This window comes from Arabidopsis thaliana, chromosome 3 (assembly GCF_000001735.4).
Source record: "Arabidopsis thaliana chromosome 3, partial sequence".
Taxonomy (NCBI): domain Eukaryota; kingdom Viridiplantae; phylum Streptophyta; class Magnoliopsida; order Brassicales; family Brassicaceae; genus Arabidopsis; species Arabidopsis thaliana.
Genome location: NC_003074.8, coordinates 624,123 through 637,327, shown reverse-complemented (window position 1 = coordinate 637,327; position 13,205 = coordinate 624,123). Strand labels below are relative to the sequence as shown.

Below are 13,205 nucleotides of genomic sequence, written 5' to 3'. Positions count from 1 at the left end.
TTTTGGCTGAATCGTTGACTAGGATTCTGGGATAAGATGTGTAAAGAAGAAAACAAAAACCAATTTATTCACACGCAATCAACTATATATTTATACAAAAATTAGCAAAAGCAATAGTTTTATAGACATTTTTAAAACTTTGGAAATAAAGAAAAGTAGAAAGAAAGAAAAAAAGAAACTGATAGGTCTCATCTCAATTTGAGGCTCAAGAATTAACGAACAAACTAGAACAAGAACAAAGAAGAAGAAGTAGAAAAAAGGCGGGAAGTGGGGTCGACACTATTCAAGAAATTGCAACTTGACCCCAAACAATATTCAAATCAATCAATTTAGACCCCCAAAAAATCAGTCGGATACAGGATTTGGGGAGCCAGATGAATGAGAAACCTCCTCAATGAGTCTGGTGACTTCAGCCATCGAAGGACGACTATCTGGGAACTGAGCCGTACAGCTCATACCGATCTTCAATAAACGAATGATGTTCTCATTGCCCTCAGGTTGGTACCTTGTGAGCTCGGGATCAAGCACATCGGACGGTGTTTGTTGCTCGGTAACAGATTGGACCCATCTCGGCAAATCTACGCCTTCTTCATTCAACTGCTGATGCGTTGGAGACTTACCTGCAATGTAATGTTCCATGTTAAAACCTAGAAACCACAGCAATTGCAAAAAAAGCAGTTAAAAAGATATATCTATCCTTGATTGTTTGTTACCTGTGAGTAATTCAAGGATTAGGACGCCAAAGCTATAGACATCAGCTTTTTGGGATATTTTGCGAGCATCAGTGATTTCAGGGGCACGGTAGCCATCAATACGGTTAGGTGCAGATGTAGAACTAATGATGGGAGCAAGACCGTAATCAGAGACCTTAGCTTCATAGGAGTCAGATAATAGTATGTTCGAGGACTTAATGTTTCCATGAGAAGTTGTCCCATCACGCGAATGTAGGTAGCTAATCGCTCTTGCAGCTCCTAAGGCTATACCGGCTCTGGTTTCCCAGTTCAACGGAGTTCTCCCGTTTCCTTTGTTCCCTACAAATCCATTAAAAGAGCTTCAAAACCGAGCTTGAAGACACATAAGATAAACTAACTATGAAACAATTCAGTAATCAGTGTCAATTTTAGCCAAACCAGGTCCATCAAGATCACAAACTAGCATCAGCTAAACTAAGAACCCTAAAAATAAACAAATGCACAAATGGAGATTACTATTCTATACCGTGCAATATCGCAGACAAGCTTCCTTTAGACATGTACTCAAAGACAAGAAGCTTCTCGTCACGGCTGAAATAGTAAGCGATCAGAGTCACGAGATTGGCATGACTCATTGATCCCAAAACATGCAATCTCTCTCTGAACTCTTTCTCAGGCACCACAACATCTCTTAACCGTTTCACAGCCACCACTAACCCATGCTCAAAGCTTGCCTTATACGACGACCCAACTGTTCCTTTCCCAAGAACCTCAGCTGAAGCCTTCAACAATCCATCCAAATCGAATTCCCCGAAAGATTTCACGAAAAAGGTCAAATCTTTATTCACCGCACCACTCTCCGACCCCGTAGCCTTAGCCGGCGGGACAACAACCACCGTTTCCTTTGGTATAGCAGCGGAGGAAGTCGCAGCAGCGACAGGAGCTTCAACATTCCTAGATGGAACGTTCTCTTCTTTCTTTCTCTTTCTACAGAGACAGAACAGAATCAAAAGAAGCAGTAACAGACCAACAACACATCCGATCACAATCCCGACAATAGCTCCGGCGGATAACTTGTCGCTATCTTTCTTCTCCGGCGGCGTATTGGGTCCTCCAGCGTCACCACCATTGGGGCTCTCTGCCTCACAAGTGTCTAAAGGCTTCCCACAGAGAGTGTTACCTTCAAAAGCAGTTCGAGGCCAAGACGACAACGAACTCGGAATAGACCCGTTTAACTGATTAGAAGAAACATTGAATTGCTGAAGAGGAAGCGTGATCTCAGGGATCGGACCAGAGAGTTGATTCCTCTCCAAATACAGAGTAACCAACCGGGTCGCAGAATTGACATTATCCGGGATCCGACCCGAGAATTTATTCTCCCCTAGATTGATTCTGATTATGCTCGGAAGCGTGAAGAGAAGCGACGGAATCTCACCGGAAAAGGCATTACCTTGAAGATACAAGTAACGGAGGAGAACAAGGTTGGAGAAATCCGAAGGGATAGGACCAGAGAGAGAATTGAACCGGAGAGAAAGAGTCTTAAGCTGGGTTAGATTACCAATACCACCGATTGGTAAAGAACCGAATAAACCAGATCCGGGTAATCGGAGAGCCGTGACCCGACCCGCATCGCAGTGGACTCCGTGCCAATTACAAGGAGAAGAAGCACTCATGTTCCATAGCAAAGGACGGCCACGGACACTGTTACGAACAGCGAGTAAAGCTCTCCGGTCAGACTCTAGATCTGAAGTCACCGCAGCGAGATAGAAGACAAAGAGGAAGACAACAGAGAGACTTAGCTTACGCTTATACTTCATCTTCTTCTTCTTCTTCAAAAACCGTGTAAATTCTTCGTCTCCTTGGTTCCAAAAATTCAATAAATATATCGACTTTTTCGGATATGGGTTTTTGGAAAATTTATTTCGGCTACGCGTAAACGAGTGTTTGAACAAAGAGACTTTTGTGTTTTTTGGTTTACAAGAGTTTCAGCTCTGTCTTTCTTCTCTCTCTAGAGCCGGCTAAGAGAGAGAAAATGGTCATAATTGCAGAGAAAAAGGAAAAAAAGAAAAGTTACTAATTGGAATATTTCCTTTTTGACAAAAAAGTTAAAAGAGAATCTTATGTATTTAATTTGACAGCTAATTTACAGAAAGATAATTAATTAATTATAAGGTTATGACTTATGAATACTAGTTGTAACAATTTTATCAGAGTCAACTATATTTGCGTTACATAAATGACAATAAATCACTGCAGTAATGTTTTTTGTAGACGTTTAAACGACCTCTGTTTTTCCTTTCTTTTGTATTAGATCAATAAATTAGGTCTAATTAAAAAATTAATGGTCGTTATCGTTTTGTTTCTTTTATGTTTTTTTTTTTTGCAGGTTGAGTGTGACCAAAGACATGCCAGGTCTGTCAAATGTGTCTGAGCTACCGTTGACAAACAAAGATTAGCCTCTCCGACACCGTTTTTATTTCTGATATAAGTTTGTACCATAGACATTTTTTTTTTTTTTTTATGTATTTGTTGTATCAATTTGAAAGGAAGGTAATAGAAATGGTCAACAGAGAACTTAAGAAGTGGTATTCATTTTGAAGATTTCAATTGTTCAATTTTTAAAACTCTTACATCAAATTTATTTTAATAGAAGTGGTTGGTTTCTCGTGACTATTAACAAACATTCTTCCCAACCCGAAACCTAACCTCACCTAACTTTCAAGTTCAAATACAAATAGATGATGACTAATATAAGCTGATTTTCTCCCAACACCTTCTATAATTCACTCTTAACCTCTTCTTCATGGCTATGACCATGTTCGTCCAAATAAGAAACGGCCATAGCTGCGTGAAGAGCAGCCCCAACAGGAAGAGCTTCTTCATCAACAAAGAAGTAAGGCGAGTGAAGCGGCTTACCAGCGCCTAGCGTCTCATTCTTTACCCCCAGCACGAAAATCGCAGCCTTAGTCTTTTGAGTGAAGAAGCTGAAATCCTCTCCTCCCATTGTCACCGGGAAATCATGGAAGTTATTCTTTCCAATCATCGCTTCCGCTACTTTTTTACCGTGCTCGTATAAGCCCTCGTCGTTATTCATTACCGGGTGAAGCGACGGCTTTTTCTCTTCGAAGTTTACTTCTGCTTTGCATCGGTATACCGATGCTTGTGCCTCTGAAATCTGCATCATCATCAAGAAACATTTAAACAGGGTTAGGGACCTACATTATTCGAATAGTAGAACAAGATTGTATAGAAAAATGGTGTAAAAAACAATCTCTTTACCTCTTTGATCCGTCTTTGGATAAATAGAAGCCCATCGTTGCTTAAGCTTCTGAAAGTACCTCCAAATTTCGCACTCTGCGGTATTACGTTTTGAGCATGACCTCCTTCAATATATCCAACTGTAACCACCTGAGAAACATAAAAAAACCAATCTCCGCTGATTTCAGCCAAGATTCTGATTCATCAAACACCAATGCTTTGAAAGTGGAAAGCAAACTTACACCAGCTTCGAGTGGATCCAGTTCCCGCGAAACAATCTGTTGCAAGGCAACAACAGCGGAAGAAGCTGCAAGAACCGGGTCTTTAGAGAAGTGCGGTGTAGCTGCGTGGCTACCTTGACCGTGAACCGTGACTGTAAACAATCCTGCACCTGCAAGAACGGTCCCAGGCCTAGAACCAATACCACCTGATGGGATCGATGGAAAGACATGAACACTGAGTATCCCATCTAAGTCGTCTAGAATCTCGTCTTTTAGCATTTCATAAGCACCTGCATAACCTTCCTCGCCTGGTTGAAACACAAGTTTTACTGTCCCCTGTTGCAAAAAAATTGTGTTTTCGTTCAAAACCCTCATAAGATTCACCAAACTCTCATAAGACACACACACTAACAACTCTAGAAAACACACACACATAACAATTAGCAATCAAAGACATACACACACATATATCTAAGAATCTTAGAAAACACTAACCCACATCGAAATGAGTTTTAATTGCAGGGCACAGACAGAATCATTCAAAATTATACATATAAATTGAGTGAAAGAGAAAAAAGAGAGACCTTGATGAGGTGTTTTGTGGTTTGAAGAAGCTTAGCAGCACCAAGAAGCATAGCAACATGAGTATCATGACCACAAGCATGCATCTTTCCATCTACTTTACTTTTCGATTCCCATTCCACTAATTCCTTTTTTTGTCCCCATTTTTTCAAATTCATTAGTCAAACAAAGCAATCTAAAAATCAGAGTAAAAATCGGAACTTTGATTATTAGATTTCAAACCTGTAACGGAAGTGCGTCCATGTCGGCTCTAAGTCCGAAAACAGGTTTCGAACAGGATCCGATCCAAGCGACGACGCCAGTCTTCGCCACAGGATACTTATACTTCACTCCAAGCGAGTCAAGCTCGTCTCGAACGAGTTGACTCGTTTTGAACTCCTGAAACCCTGTCTCTGGGTTCTCATGAATCTTTCTCCTAATTCCTCTCATCCACTCGAAGAACTCAGGATCCTTGGCTGAATGAAGCATCCCGCGAGCGAGTGACTCGAGACCCGAACCAGAATCGTAGCTCCCAGCTGAAGACAGAGGAGGGAGAAAGAAGAAGGTAACGAAGATGACAAAGAAGCTCCCTGAGAAATCCATTCTGATTTCTTTTGTTTGTCGATGTAAACTGGCAAGTGTCAATGAAAGAAAGGACAACGGTGAATACGATGATGATGAAGGAGAAGGAGTTGGATCACCGATCCATTTTTAATATTTATATAGTACGTAATTTACACACGTTTTTGGAAACTCTTTTAATCGTTTTTAAATACGTATACGCCTCTAATGTGAAATTCATAATTTATGGTTGTAATGTGAAGAAAATAATGAAATACCAAAGATAAAATATGAAAATGATACAATGTAGTATATTTACGGTATAAAAGGAATATTTACTTGAAATGAATTAGTACGTTTAATACACGATTTTACCATTTATGTTAATGAAAATTAACACTTTTAAAATAAAACATGGCATGAATTAGAGTTGTGAGAATCACATGTAGGCCTTTAAGGTTCTTAAATTTTTAATTCCTTATAACATAGGCCCATGTATTTGATTGACATATAGGCCATTGGGTTCTTCGACTTTTAAATTACTTATAACAAAGGCCCACCTATTTGAAGCGCATTGTTAAACATTTTGTTTATATTTTGATTATGATCGAAAATTCTCTAGAACAATTCGTACAAAAGAAGCTGTTTACGAAAGTAGCTGTACATGCGAACATAATCAATAAAAATGTAAATGACTAATGAAACATCAGAATATCCGTACAAAATTGTGACTTTATATTATTTAGTTATAGGTACAAAGTTGTGGAGAGTAAAAAAATAAAAAAGGTAAAAAGTTGTGGAATAGACCTATGAAACAATCACAAACATACAACCAAAATGCAAATTGTAATTACGCAACAGAGGCTTTCTTTTCAAGGAAGTCAAGTGTAAGATTTGCAAATGCCCCAATTATTATTTGAGAGAAAAAGGGATATTGCTAATCACAATTAACGGTCACATTACAATTCCCTTTTTTCTCTGTTATTTCCTCTTCTTTCACAATTAAGTTCTTAACGGTCACATAAATATTTTGTTTTTTATATAATGAGTTTAATTAAGTTGAAGAATCAACTGATAAGGTTGATGATCCGATCCTCAAAAGTATACTAACCACAACACTGTCTACGTTCATGTTAGTACCTACTTCAAAGTCCATGTACGTTGGGACTGGCTGTATCTTCCGCCGAGAGCAGCAGAGAGCGTCATCGCTGTCTTGGAACGAGAGAAAGGTCGAGACTATCTCTAAGGCAACCAAAAGCTTAGCTATGATGAAGACATCTTTCTCTCTCTCTTTGCCTATGAATGGAGAATACAACAAATAATATAAAGTGATGGACATTTCTATGCTTTGCTTCTCTTCTCCAAAGAGAAATAGATGAAAAAGATTGTTGATTTTCGTTTCTCTCGAAGAAGAAGAAAGAAGAAGAAGGTGAATAGAGACTTTTGATTTCTCAAGAATGAACAAGTAGATTGTAGAGTGTTAGTGTTTAGTTCTGTTCTTAGGTTGCAGAGATTGTGTATGTGTGGCGTTTGATGTCTCGTGTTGGAGAGGTGGTCTCGTTTAGAGTGTTAGTGTTTAGTTCTGTTCTTCTGTTGATCTGTGTTTTTTTTAAATGTAAATTACACAAGTATGCAAAACAAATCTCTTCTCAGAAAGGGGCTACTGTTATATCATGAGATTTATAAGACAAAATGTAAAATATCGGAAAAATAAAACAACATAATTTTGGTGTTGAATGAGTTTTTCTTGTCCACACAACGGCAGAAGCAGTAGACGATTGTTCCTTTGTCTCTTGATCACAAACCGATTTCAAAGTGTTCTTCGCATTTTTCTCATCAATGTAAGTGAACCAGCCAGAGAAAGACAAGTATGCACCAATATCATTCCGGCCCCATATTCAGAATAAATTAGAACATCTTTTTCCTTCCGTGTTATGCACTTGTTCTAAAAAAAAAGAATTCCGGCCCATATTCAGAATAAGGAGTCCAGTCCAATAGTCTCAAGTCCAAACCCGACTCGGGTCTGTCCGACCCGGAAAAGAGAACTGATTACAGAATGCGGGTTTTGTCAAGAGAAAGTTGGATGATAAAATTGAGGTGAAATCTAATCTTCAAATGATCATTGGTTAGCTTTTTGTATAACGGATTTTCTGAAATCCTCTTATTTCCCATATCGGACCGTGATTATTGGGTGATTTCGGATGCCTAATTGGGTAATTAATATAATACAGTATAAGATTAGATGCCTCGAATATTCGCTCTGTGCCTAACCACAAAAACCGTAACTTTTGGTTTTCTCTGAAACACATCCCAAAGTAAAGAAAGCATCACTCTTTTCGTCTTCTCTCGAAAATGGCGGACAATGGTAAAGTCACGATCAATCTCTGCAAACCTTATTTGATTTCCCTGTTTCCTCATTTTCTTTCGGGCGACATTGATTTGACGCAGATTCTCTAGATCAGTTTTTGGCTGCCGCCATTGATGCCGCTAAAAAAGCTGGACAGGTCTATCTTTCGATCTCCTTGAGTTTTGATCGATATTTTGGCTAATCGTTATTTAATCTGGCTCCTTTTGGTTTGCGTTCTGCAGATCATTCGTAAAGGGTTTTACGAGACTAAACATGTTGAACACAAAGGCCAGGTTTTTGTTTCTTTCCTCCGCTCAGATAATGTTTCAATCACTCAATAAGTGGGAATGGCTACTTAAGAGTGTCAATTTTTTTTTTGAAATTATCTTCTATGGCTCCTTAAATTGTTGCTTTTAGGTGGATTTGGTGACAGAGACTGATAAAGGATGTGAAGAACTTGTGTTTAATCATCTCAAGCAGCTCTTTCCCAATCACAAGGTGGTGATTATTTCTTCTTTTGAATTCCCATTTTGTTGGCTTCTTCCTCGCGTTGATCATTAGAGTTTTGCTATAATTTATTAGTTCATAGGAGAAGAAACTACAGCTGCATTTGGTGTGACAGAACTAACTGACGAACCAACTTGGATTGTTGATCCTCTTGATGGAACAACCAATTTCGTTCACGGGTATTATCATTATTGATCAATTCCCATTTGAATGACCTGTGTGTTTCATTTGCCCATTTCATCAAAAACAAAAACAAATGCTGTTTTTTTTTTGTAGGTTCCCTTTCGTGTGTGTTTCCATTGGACTTACGATTGGAAAAGTCCCTGTTGTTGGAGTTGTTTATAATCCTATTATGGAAGAGGTAAAAGATTGTGTATTCCATTGTTTCAAGTTTCTTCGATCGTTACAACTTACCATTATACATAGTTTCCTTGATGGTGCTCTGTACATGCATGTTTCAAGATTTTTCTCAATTCTTACATAATATCTAATGATCAAACAGCTATTCACCGGTGTCCAAGGGAAAGGAGCATTCTTGAATGGAAAGCGAATCAAAGGTTAGCACTTGTTCTAGAGACCTAATAAAAAATTTCTTGATCTCTTTTTATGGCATCCGGAGTATAGCTATCACTTGTTCAGAGACTTGAGTTCTCTTCCTTCTTTTCAACTCAAACAATGTTCTTTTTGCAGTGTCAGCTCAAAGCGAACTTTTAACCGCTTTGCTCGTGACAGAGGTAAAAATCTGGCTCCTTTGTGTTAGACTACTAAAACTAGATTGCTATGAAGCCTCCTCTCATCGCTAATGTGACCAATTGAATATAGGCGGGTACTAAACGAGATAAAGCTACATTAGACGATACAACCAACAGAATCAACAGTTTGCTAACCAAGGTAAAAGTTTATCGATAGATATTTGGAACTCCACCAATTTGGTTCTAGTCTCTGCCAAAACTCATGATTGTTGTGTCCTTCATTCATCAGGTCAGGTCCCTTAGGATGAGTGGTTCGTGTGCACTGGACCTCTGTGGCGTTGCGTGTGGAAGGGTTGATATCTTCTACGAGCTCGGTTTCGGTGGTCCATGGTAAATTGTCTTCTTTTTTTTTTCCTTGCTTGGATTAAAAAAGGGGATTTCTTTCTTGTACAAACAAAATTAGATCCTGATGATGGCATAATAATATCAAATCTTTCACAGGGACATTGCAGCAGGAATTGTTATCGTGAAAGAAGCTGGTGGACTCATCTTTGATCCGTAAGAGTTTGAGATTAAACCAAACACACTCACTCTCAAACCGTCCAACTGATTATAACTAACTGTTTTATGTCGTCTTTGTTCATCAGATCCGGTAAAGATTTGGACATAACATCGCAGAGGATCGCGGCTTCAAACGCTTCTCTCAAGGAGTTATTCGCTGAGGCGTTGCGGCTTACAGGGGCATGAAGTCATCTGTTATTATTTTACAATATGGTCTCAACCTTATATGATCAAACTCAATTCAAAAACTTAACATTATTGAATATTTCTTTTCGGTAGAAAGAAAACAAACTCAATTGTTGAGAAAAAAAAAAAACTATTTTCTTTCTGCTACCCTTTGTGAATTCAATTAAAAAAAAATCATATGTTTGGTATTGAATGATATAATTCTGTTCTTCCATGTAGTTGATCTTTGTAATCGAGTTTGCATTTTTTTTTTTTTTATAAAAGGTGGAGTTTAAGGTATTTTGTGATCCATACTAAATTAACAACAGAGGAAAATGGGGATAATGAGTCCGGCCCAGTTACGACTAACGACCCAGAAGCATCCCGAAAGTCTCAAGTCTAATCCCGAGTTGGATCGACCCGACCCGTAAAAGAGAAGAGATTGCGGAGAAGAACGGAGGGAGGAATTTTGATTCTCACGGTGACTGTTGTCCTCCTCTAAGGACTTAGGGTTTGATTTGAATAGAACAAATTTCTCAGATCTTCGTATTCCTTGCGAGGTTGTGATAATTTGGGAGTTGCGTGGGTTGCTACGAAGGAGAGTGATGGATGCTCAAGCGAAGAAGAAGGCCATGTTCCGGTCTAAACTCAACGCCAAGAAGAAAGACACCCGCATAGATTCTCCTCTCGTTAGGTAAACCGTTGTTAGCTTCTTCTTCTCTTCGTTTCGATGTCACTTCTGGGTTTCTACAATTCCAAATATTTGTGGGTTCTGGGGATTGGGCTTGAGCTGTAGTTGGGATGAAGAGTTTGTTCTTTGGATTTGTAGGTACAACGAATCAGACCAGCCTGTGTGTCGAGTTTGCAATGTCGTCTTGAAATCTGAATCACTCTGGGATGTACATCAAGCTTCTCGTAAGCACCACGAGGTAAACTTAGTGTCTTCTGCTCCATAAGCTTTACTTCACAATCTCTTATAACCTGAGTAACAACAATGGGATATTTGATAAATTACATACATTGAAGATAGGTAGATTTCATGCTCTTATATGATTTTATGCGTTAGATTCTCTGTTTTATGTTCTTTAATCTTATTAACTTAGCTTTCGTAATGTAACGTTTGGACAGGCCATTGATAGTCTCAAGGCTAGTGCAGCGGGAGTCCAACGGGGTAGCAAACCTGCTGAAACTCGGCCAACGAAAATTGAAGCTTTGGCTAAATCATCCAATTCTCAGACATCATCTGGTCTTCCGCCAAATTTCTTCGAAAATCGTGAGCCTGCTAGAGGTAATGACTAATGCACTTTCCTCTTCTTGTTCTTATCTTTTTCGAATAATTTTCTTAGTAGAAGGCTTTTGGTTTAGGTGCTAGTTATGTGGATGCCATGCTTAAAGGCTCTAGTCTTAGGTTTTTTGAAAGATTGATGATAGTTTCATTCGTCAATCGAAAAAAAAAACTTATTGATCAAATATATGTGCAGCAGAAGTAGAACCAGCAAAATCCAAGAATTTAGAGCAATCAAAGCACACTATAGGATCTGAAACAAATAAGTCAAAGGGACCTCTTCCAGCCGGATTCTTTGATAATCAGAAAACTGATTCTTCAAATACCAAAACCACCAGTGAACCTAAACAGAGTCAGACACAGACCACTGGTCCAGAAACAAAACCAATGGTGAATGGAAACCTTCCAACCGGTTTTTTTGATAATAAAGAAGCTGACCTGCTTGCCCATGGAATCAAGCTCGTCAAACCAGATATCAAGTGAGTTTCTTCTCTTTTTTTTTTTGTTGCTTTTACTTTTCCAGATGCAGAAAATCAAAGTGAAACCTCATTGTTGTGGACCTTGTGATCCAGTTACTTTCCTACATTCTCAATTTGAATGGTTCATATGATCTTATGGGTTTGTACCTAAGAATTCTCTTCGTGAACTTATATAAACATGGATCTTCTTACAGGGATGAATATAAAGAATTTGAGAAGTTGATACAAGATGATTTGCAGGTAGTGGATAGCCGCATGGAAGAAGAAGAGGTCAGATAACTTTCTGTCACTATGATAAATTGCTGACAGTATCATAAGCTCTTTCTTAAACTTAAAATCGCTTTTCTCGCACTCTAATTGTCAGGTTGATGCTGCGGAAACTATAGAAGAGGAGGAACAACGAGAGCAAAGGTAATTTGATTCATTACTTTGTTATAGCAAGAAGATGGAAATGTTGAGACTTGTTTAAGATTAAGTAAACACTTGGCTTCTCCTTTTAATCTTATTCTGCAGATCATACAAAGAGAAAGTAGAGATTCTGAAGAGGAAGAAAATGGAACTTAAAGCGGCAAGATTAGCGAAGCGCAGTAAAACCTCTGAGGGGTCTGTTAAAAAGCCGAAGAAGACAGAAGAAGAATCGCCCAGCGATGAGGAGGATGACGAGGATTCTGCTGTTGATTGGAGAGCTCAACATCTTTGAATAAACTAGAAAAGACTGTTTAAAAATCTGTACCCTGGTAAAACATACAATGTTCTATGAGAATATACAGTGAAAACTAATCAATCTCATATATATACAATTATCAGTTTCAGAGGATCAATTGGTATTTGAGGTATAGTTATCGGTTAATGGGTATAATTCAAGAACGTAATTTTCATAACCAGAGTTGCCAAAAAGGCCGAAATATCTGGGGATGAAACCTGAAACTGTGGCAGTTCCGACCAGTTTCAGGTGATAAACTAAAAAAAAAAAAGTGATTATGACTGGTGGTCGTATCATTCTAGTTTTGAGTGAGAATGTTTCAGATATTGATCATTTGGTGGCACAAAACATAATGACGAAAGTGGTAAATTTAACAATCATCTTTAAAGTTAAAACTCTTATTATTGTTAAACAAATACATGTGGAATAATAAATAATTGAGACAATTCCAGAAACCAATTAGGGGTCAAATATGTCGAGAAACTAATTAGGGGTCAAGTATTGAAGAAGGAAGAAGACCACTAACTAAACATATTCATATTTTTTTGTGAATTTTTGGACTATTTGTGATTACCAACCATATGCTTATATAACTTATAAAAAAAATGCATTAGGCTTTCCACTATAAACCATTGACATTTGAAATATTTAAATCAAGATATATGCATAACCAAAAAAAAAAGGGTTATGTTATCTTGTTTATAACTTGAAAAGGAGTCCACAAAACAAAGAGAGAGAGAACAGCCAAAGCAAAGGTCGGTTAATGCACAATCGATGATATAACAAATATCCCATTAGAACATAAAATTAGTTAACTAATTACTTCTGACCTAACTGAATGCACTCAATCTCCTATAATACCTTAACATTATCTAGCTTGACTAATCATATAAATTGTCACGTGAATTTTCTAATGGTAAAGTGTTTCACAACGGGAATCAAAGTTTAGGGACATTTCAGTTTAGAGTCTATCCATCATAACACTTGTATCCCAACTTGGTTTTTCCAAATTTGTTTTAGATAAAATACCATTTTTCGAATTCATCGTCTTCATGTGAATTTTAGGAAAAAAAGAGTGACAAAACACACACACGCACACACACATCGGCTTCGACCTACATAACCAAACGATATCTTGTAAAATACCACACACAATCACAAGTGTTTAATCTT

General features: G+C 38.0%; 4 protein-coding genes and 1 long non-coding RNA gene across 10 annotated transcripts; 3 read left to right on the top strand and 2 right to left on the bottom strand.

Moving 5' to 3' along the window:
- Nucleotides 1-43: 43 nt before the first annotated feature.
- Nucleotides 44-2,863, bottom strand: AT3G02880 (Leucine-rich repeat protein kinase family protein). The gene is made up of 3 exons (NM_111157.5): nt 1,219-2,863; nt 714-1,031; nt 44-620 (listed from the first exon to the last, which is right to left on the bottom strand). The coding sequence occupies exons 1-3, from the start codon at nt 2,507-2,509 to the stop codon at nt 346-348; spliced, it is 1,884 nt and encodes a 627-aa protein (NP_186938.1). The 5' UTR covers nt 2,510-2,863; the 3' UTR covers nt 44-345.
- Nucleotides 2,864-3,253: 390 nt separating this feature from the next.
- On the bottom strand, nt 3,254-5,504 carry ILR1 (Peptidase M20/M25/M40 family protein). Of its 3 annotated transcripts, NM_111156.3 has the most exons (5): nt 4,976-5,504; nt 4,756-4,881; nt 4,193-4,507; nt 3,972-4,100; nt 3,254-3,867 (listed from the first exon to the last, which is right to left on the bottom strand). In NM_111156.3, the coding sequence occupies exons 1-5, from the start codon at nt 5,333-5,335 to the stop codon at nt 3,469-3,471; spliced, it is 1,329 nt and encodes a 442-aa protein (NP_186937.1). In that variant the 5' UTR covers nt 5,336-5,504; the 3' UTR covers nt 3,254-3,468. The 3 variants fall into 3 exon arrangements, with proteins under 3 accessions (NP_186937.1, NP_001325526.1, NP_001325525.1); NM_001337440.1 differs by having other exon boundaries at nt 3,972-4,507; NM_001337439.1 differs by having other exon boundaries at nt 3,254-4,100.
- Nucleotides 5,505-6,575: 1,071 nt separating this feature from the next.
- Nucleotides 6,576-7,092, top strand: AT3G01195. Its single transcript, NR_140813.1, has 2 exons — nt 6,576-6,722; nt 6,806-7,092. It is a non-coding gene; the product is annotated as an other RNA (long non-coding RNA).
- A 310-nt stretch (nt 7,093-7,402) lies between these two features.
- On the top strand, nt 7,403-9,816 carry VTC4 (Inositol monophosphatase family protein). Of its 3 annotated transcripts, none has more exons than NM_111155.3 (12): nt 7,403-7,658; nt 7,742-7,797; nt 7,883-7,933; nt 8,058-8,138; nt 8,223-8,326; nt 8,424-8,508; nt 8,650-8,704; nt 8,838-8,881; nt 8,970-9,038; nt 9,129-9,229; nt 9,341-9,397; nt 9,487-9,816. In NM_111155.3, exons 1-12 carry the CDS (start codon nt 7,646-7,648, stop codon nt 9,584-9,586), a joined length of 816 nt encoding a protein of 271 aa, NP_186936.1. In that variant the 5' UTR covers nt 7,403-7,645; the 3' UTR covers nt 9,587-9,816. The 3 variants fall into 3 exon arrangements, with proteins under 3 accessions (NP_186936.1, NP_001118558.1, NP_001030626.1); NM_001125086.1 differs by having other exon boundaries at nt 7,483-7,658; nt 7,751-7,797; NM_001035549.1 differs by having other exon boundaries at nt 7,483-7,658; nt 8,844-8,881.
- A 20-nt stretch (nt 9,817-9,836) lies between these two features.
- AT3G02860 (zinc ion binding protein) lies at nt 9,837-12,165 on the top strand. 2 transcript variants are annotated; one of them, NM_111154.4, is made up of 7 exons: nt 9,837-10,259; nt 10,395-10,494; nt 10,694-10,853; nt 11,050-11,329; nt 11,524-11,599; nt 11,694-11,740; nt 11,843-12,165. In NM_111154.4, the coding sequence occupies exons 1-7, from the start codon at nt 10,171-10,173 to the stop codon at nt 12,027-12,029; spliced, it is 939 nt and encodes a 312-aa protein (NP_566185.1). In that variant the 5' UTR covers nt 9,837-10,170; the 3' UTR covers nt 12,030-12,165. The 2 variants fall into 2 exon arrangements, with proteins under 2 accessions (NP_566185.1, NP_850505.1); NM_180174.2 differs by having other exon boundaries at nt 9,961-10,259; nt 11,047-11,329.
- Nucleotides 12,166-13,205: the final 1,040 nt, after the last annotated feature.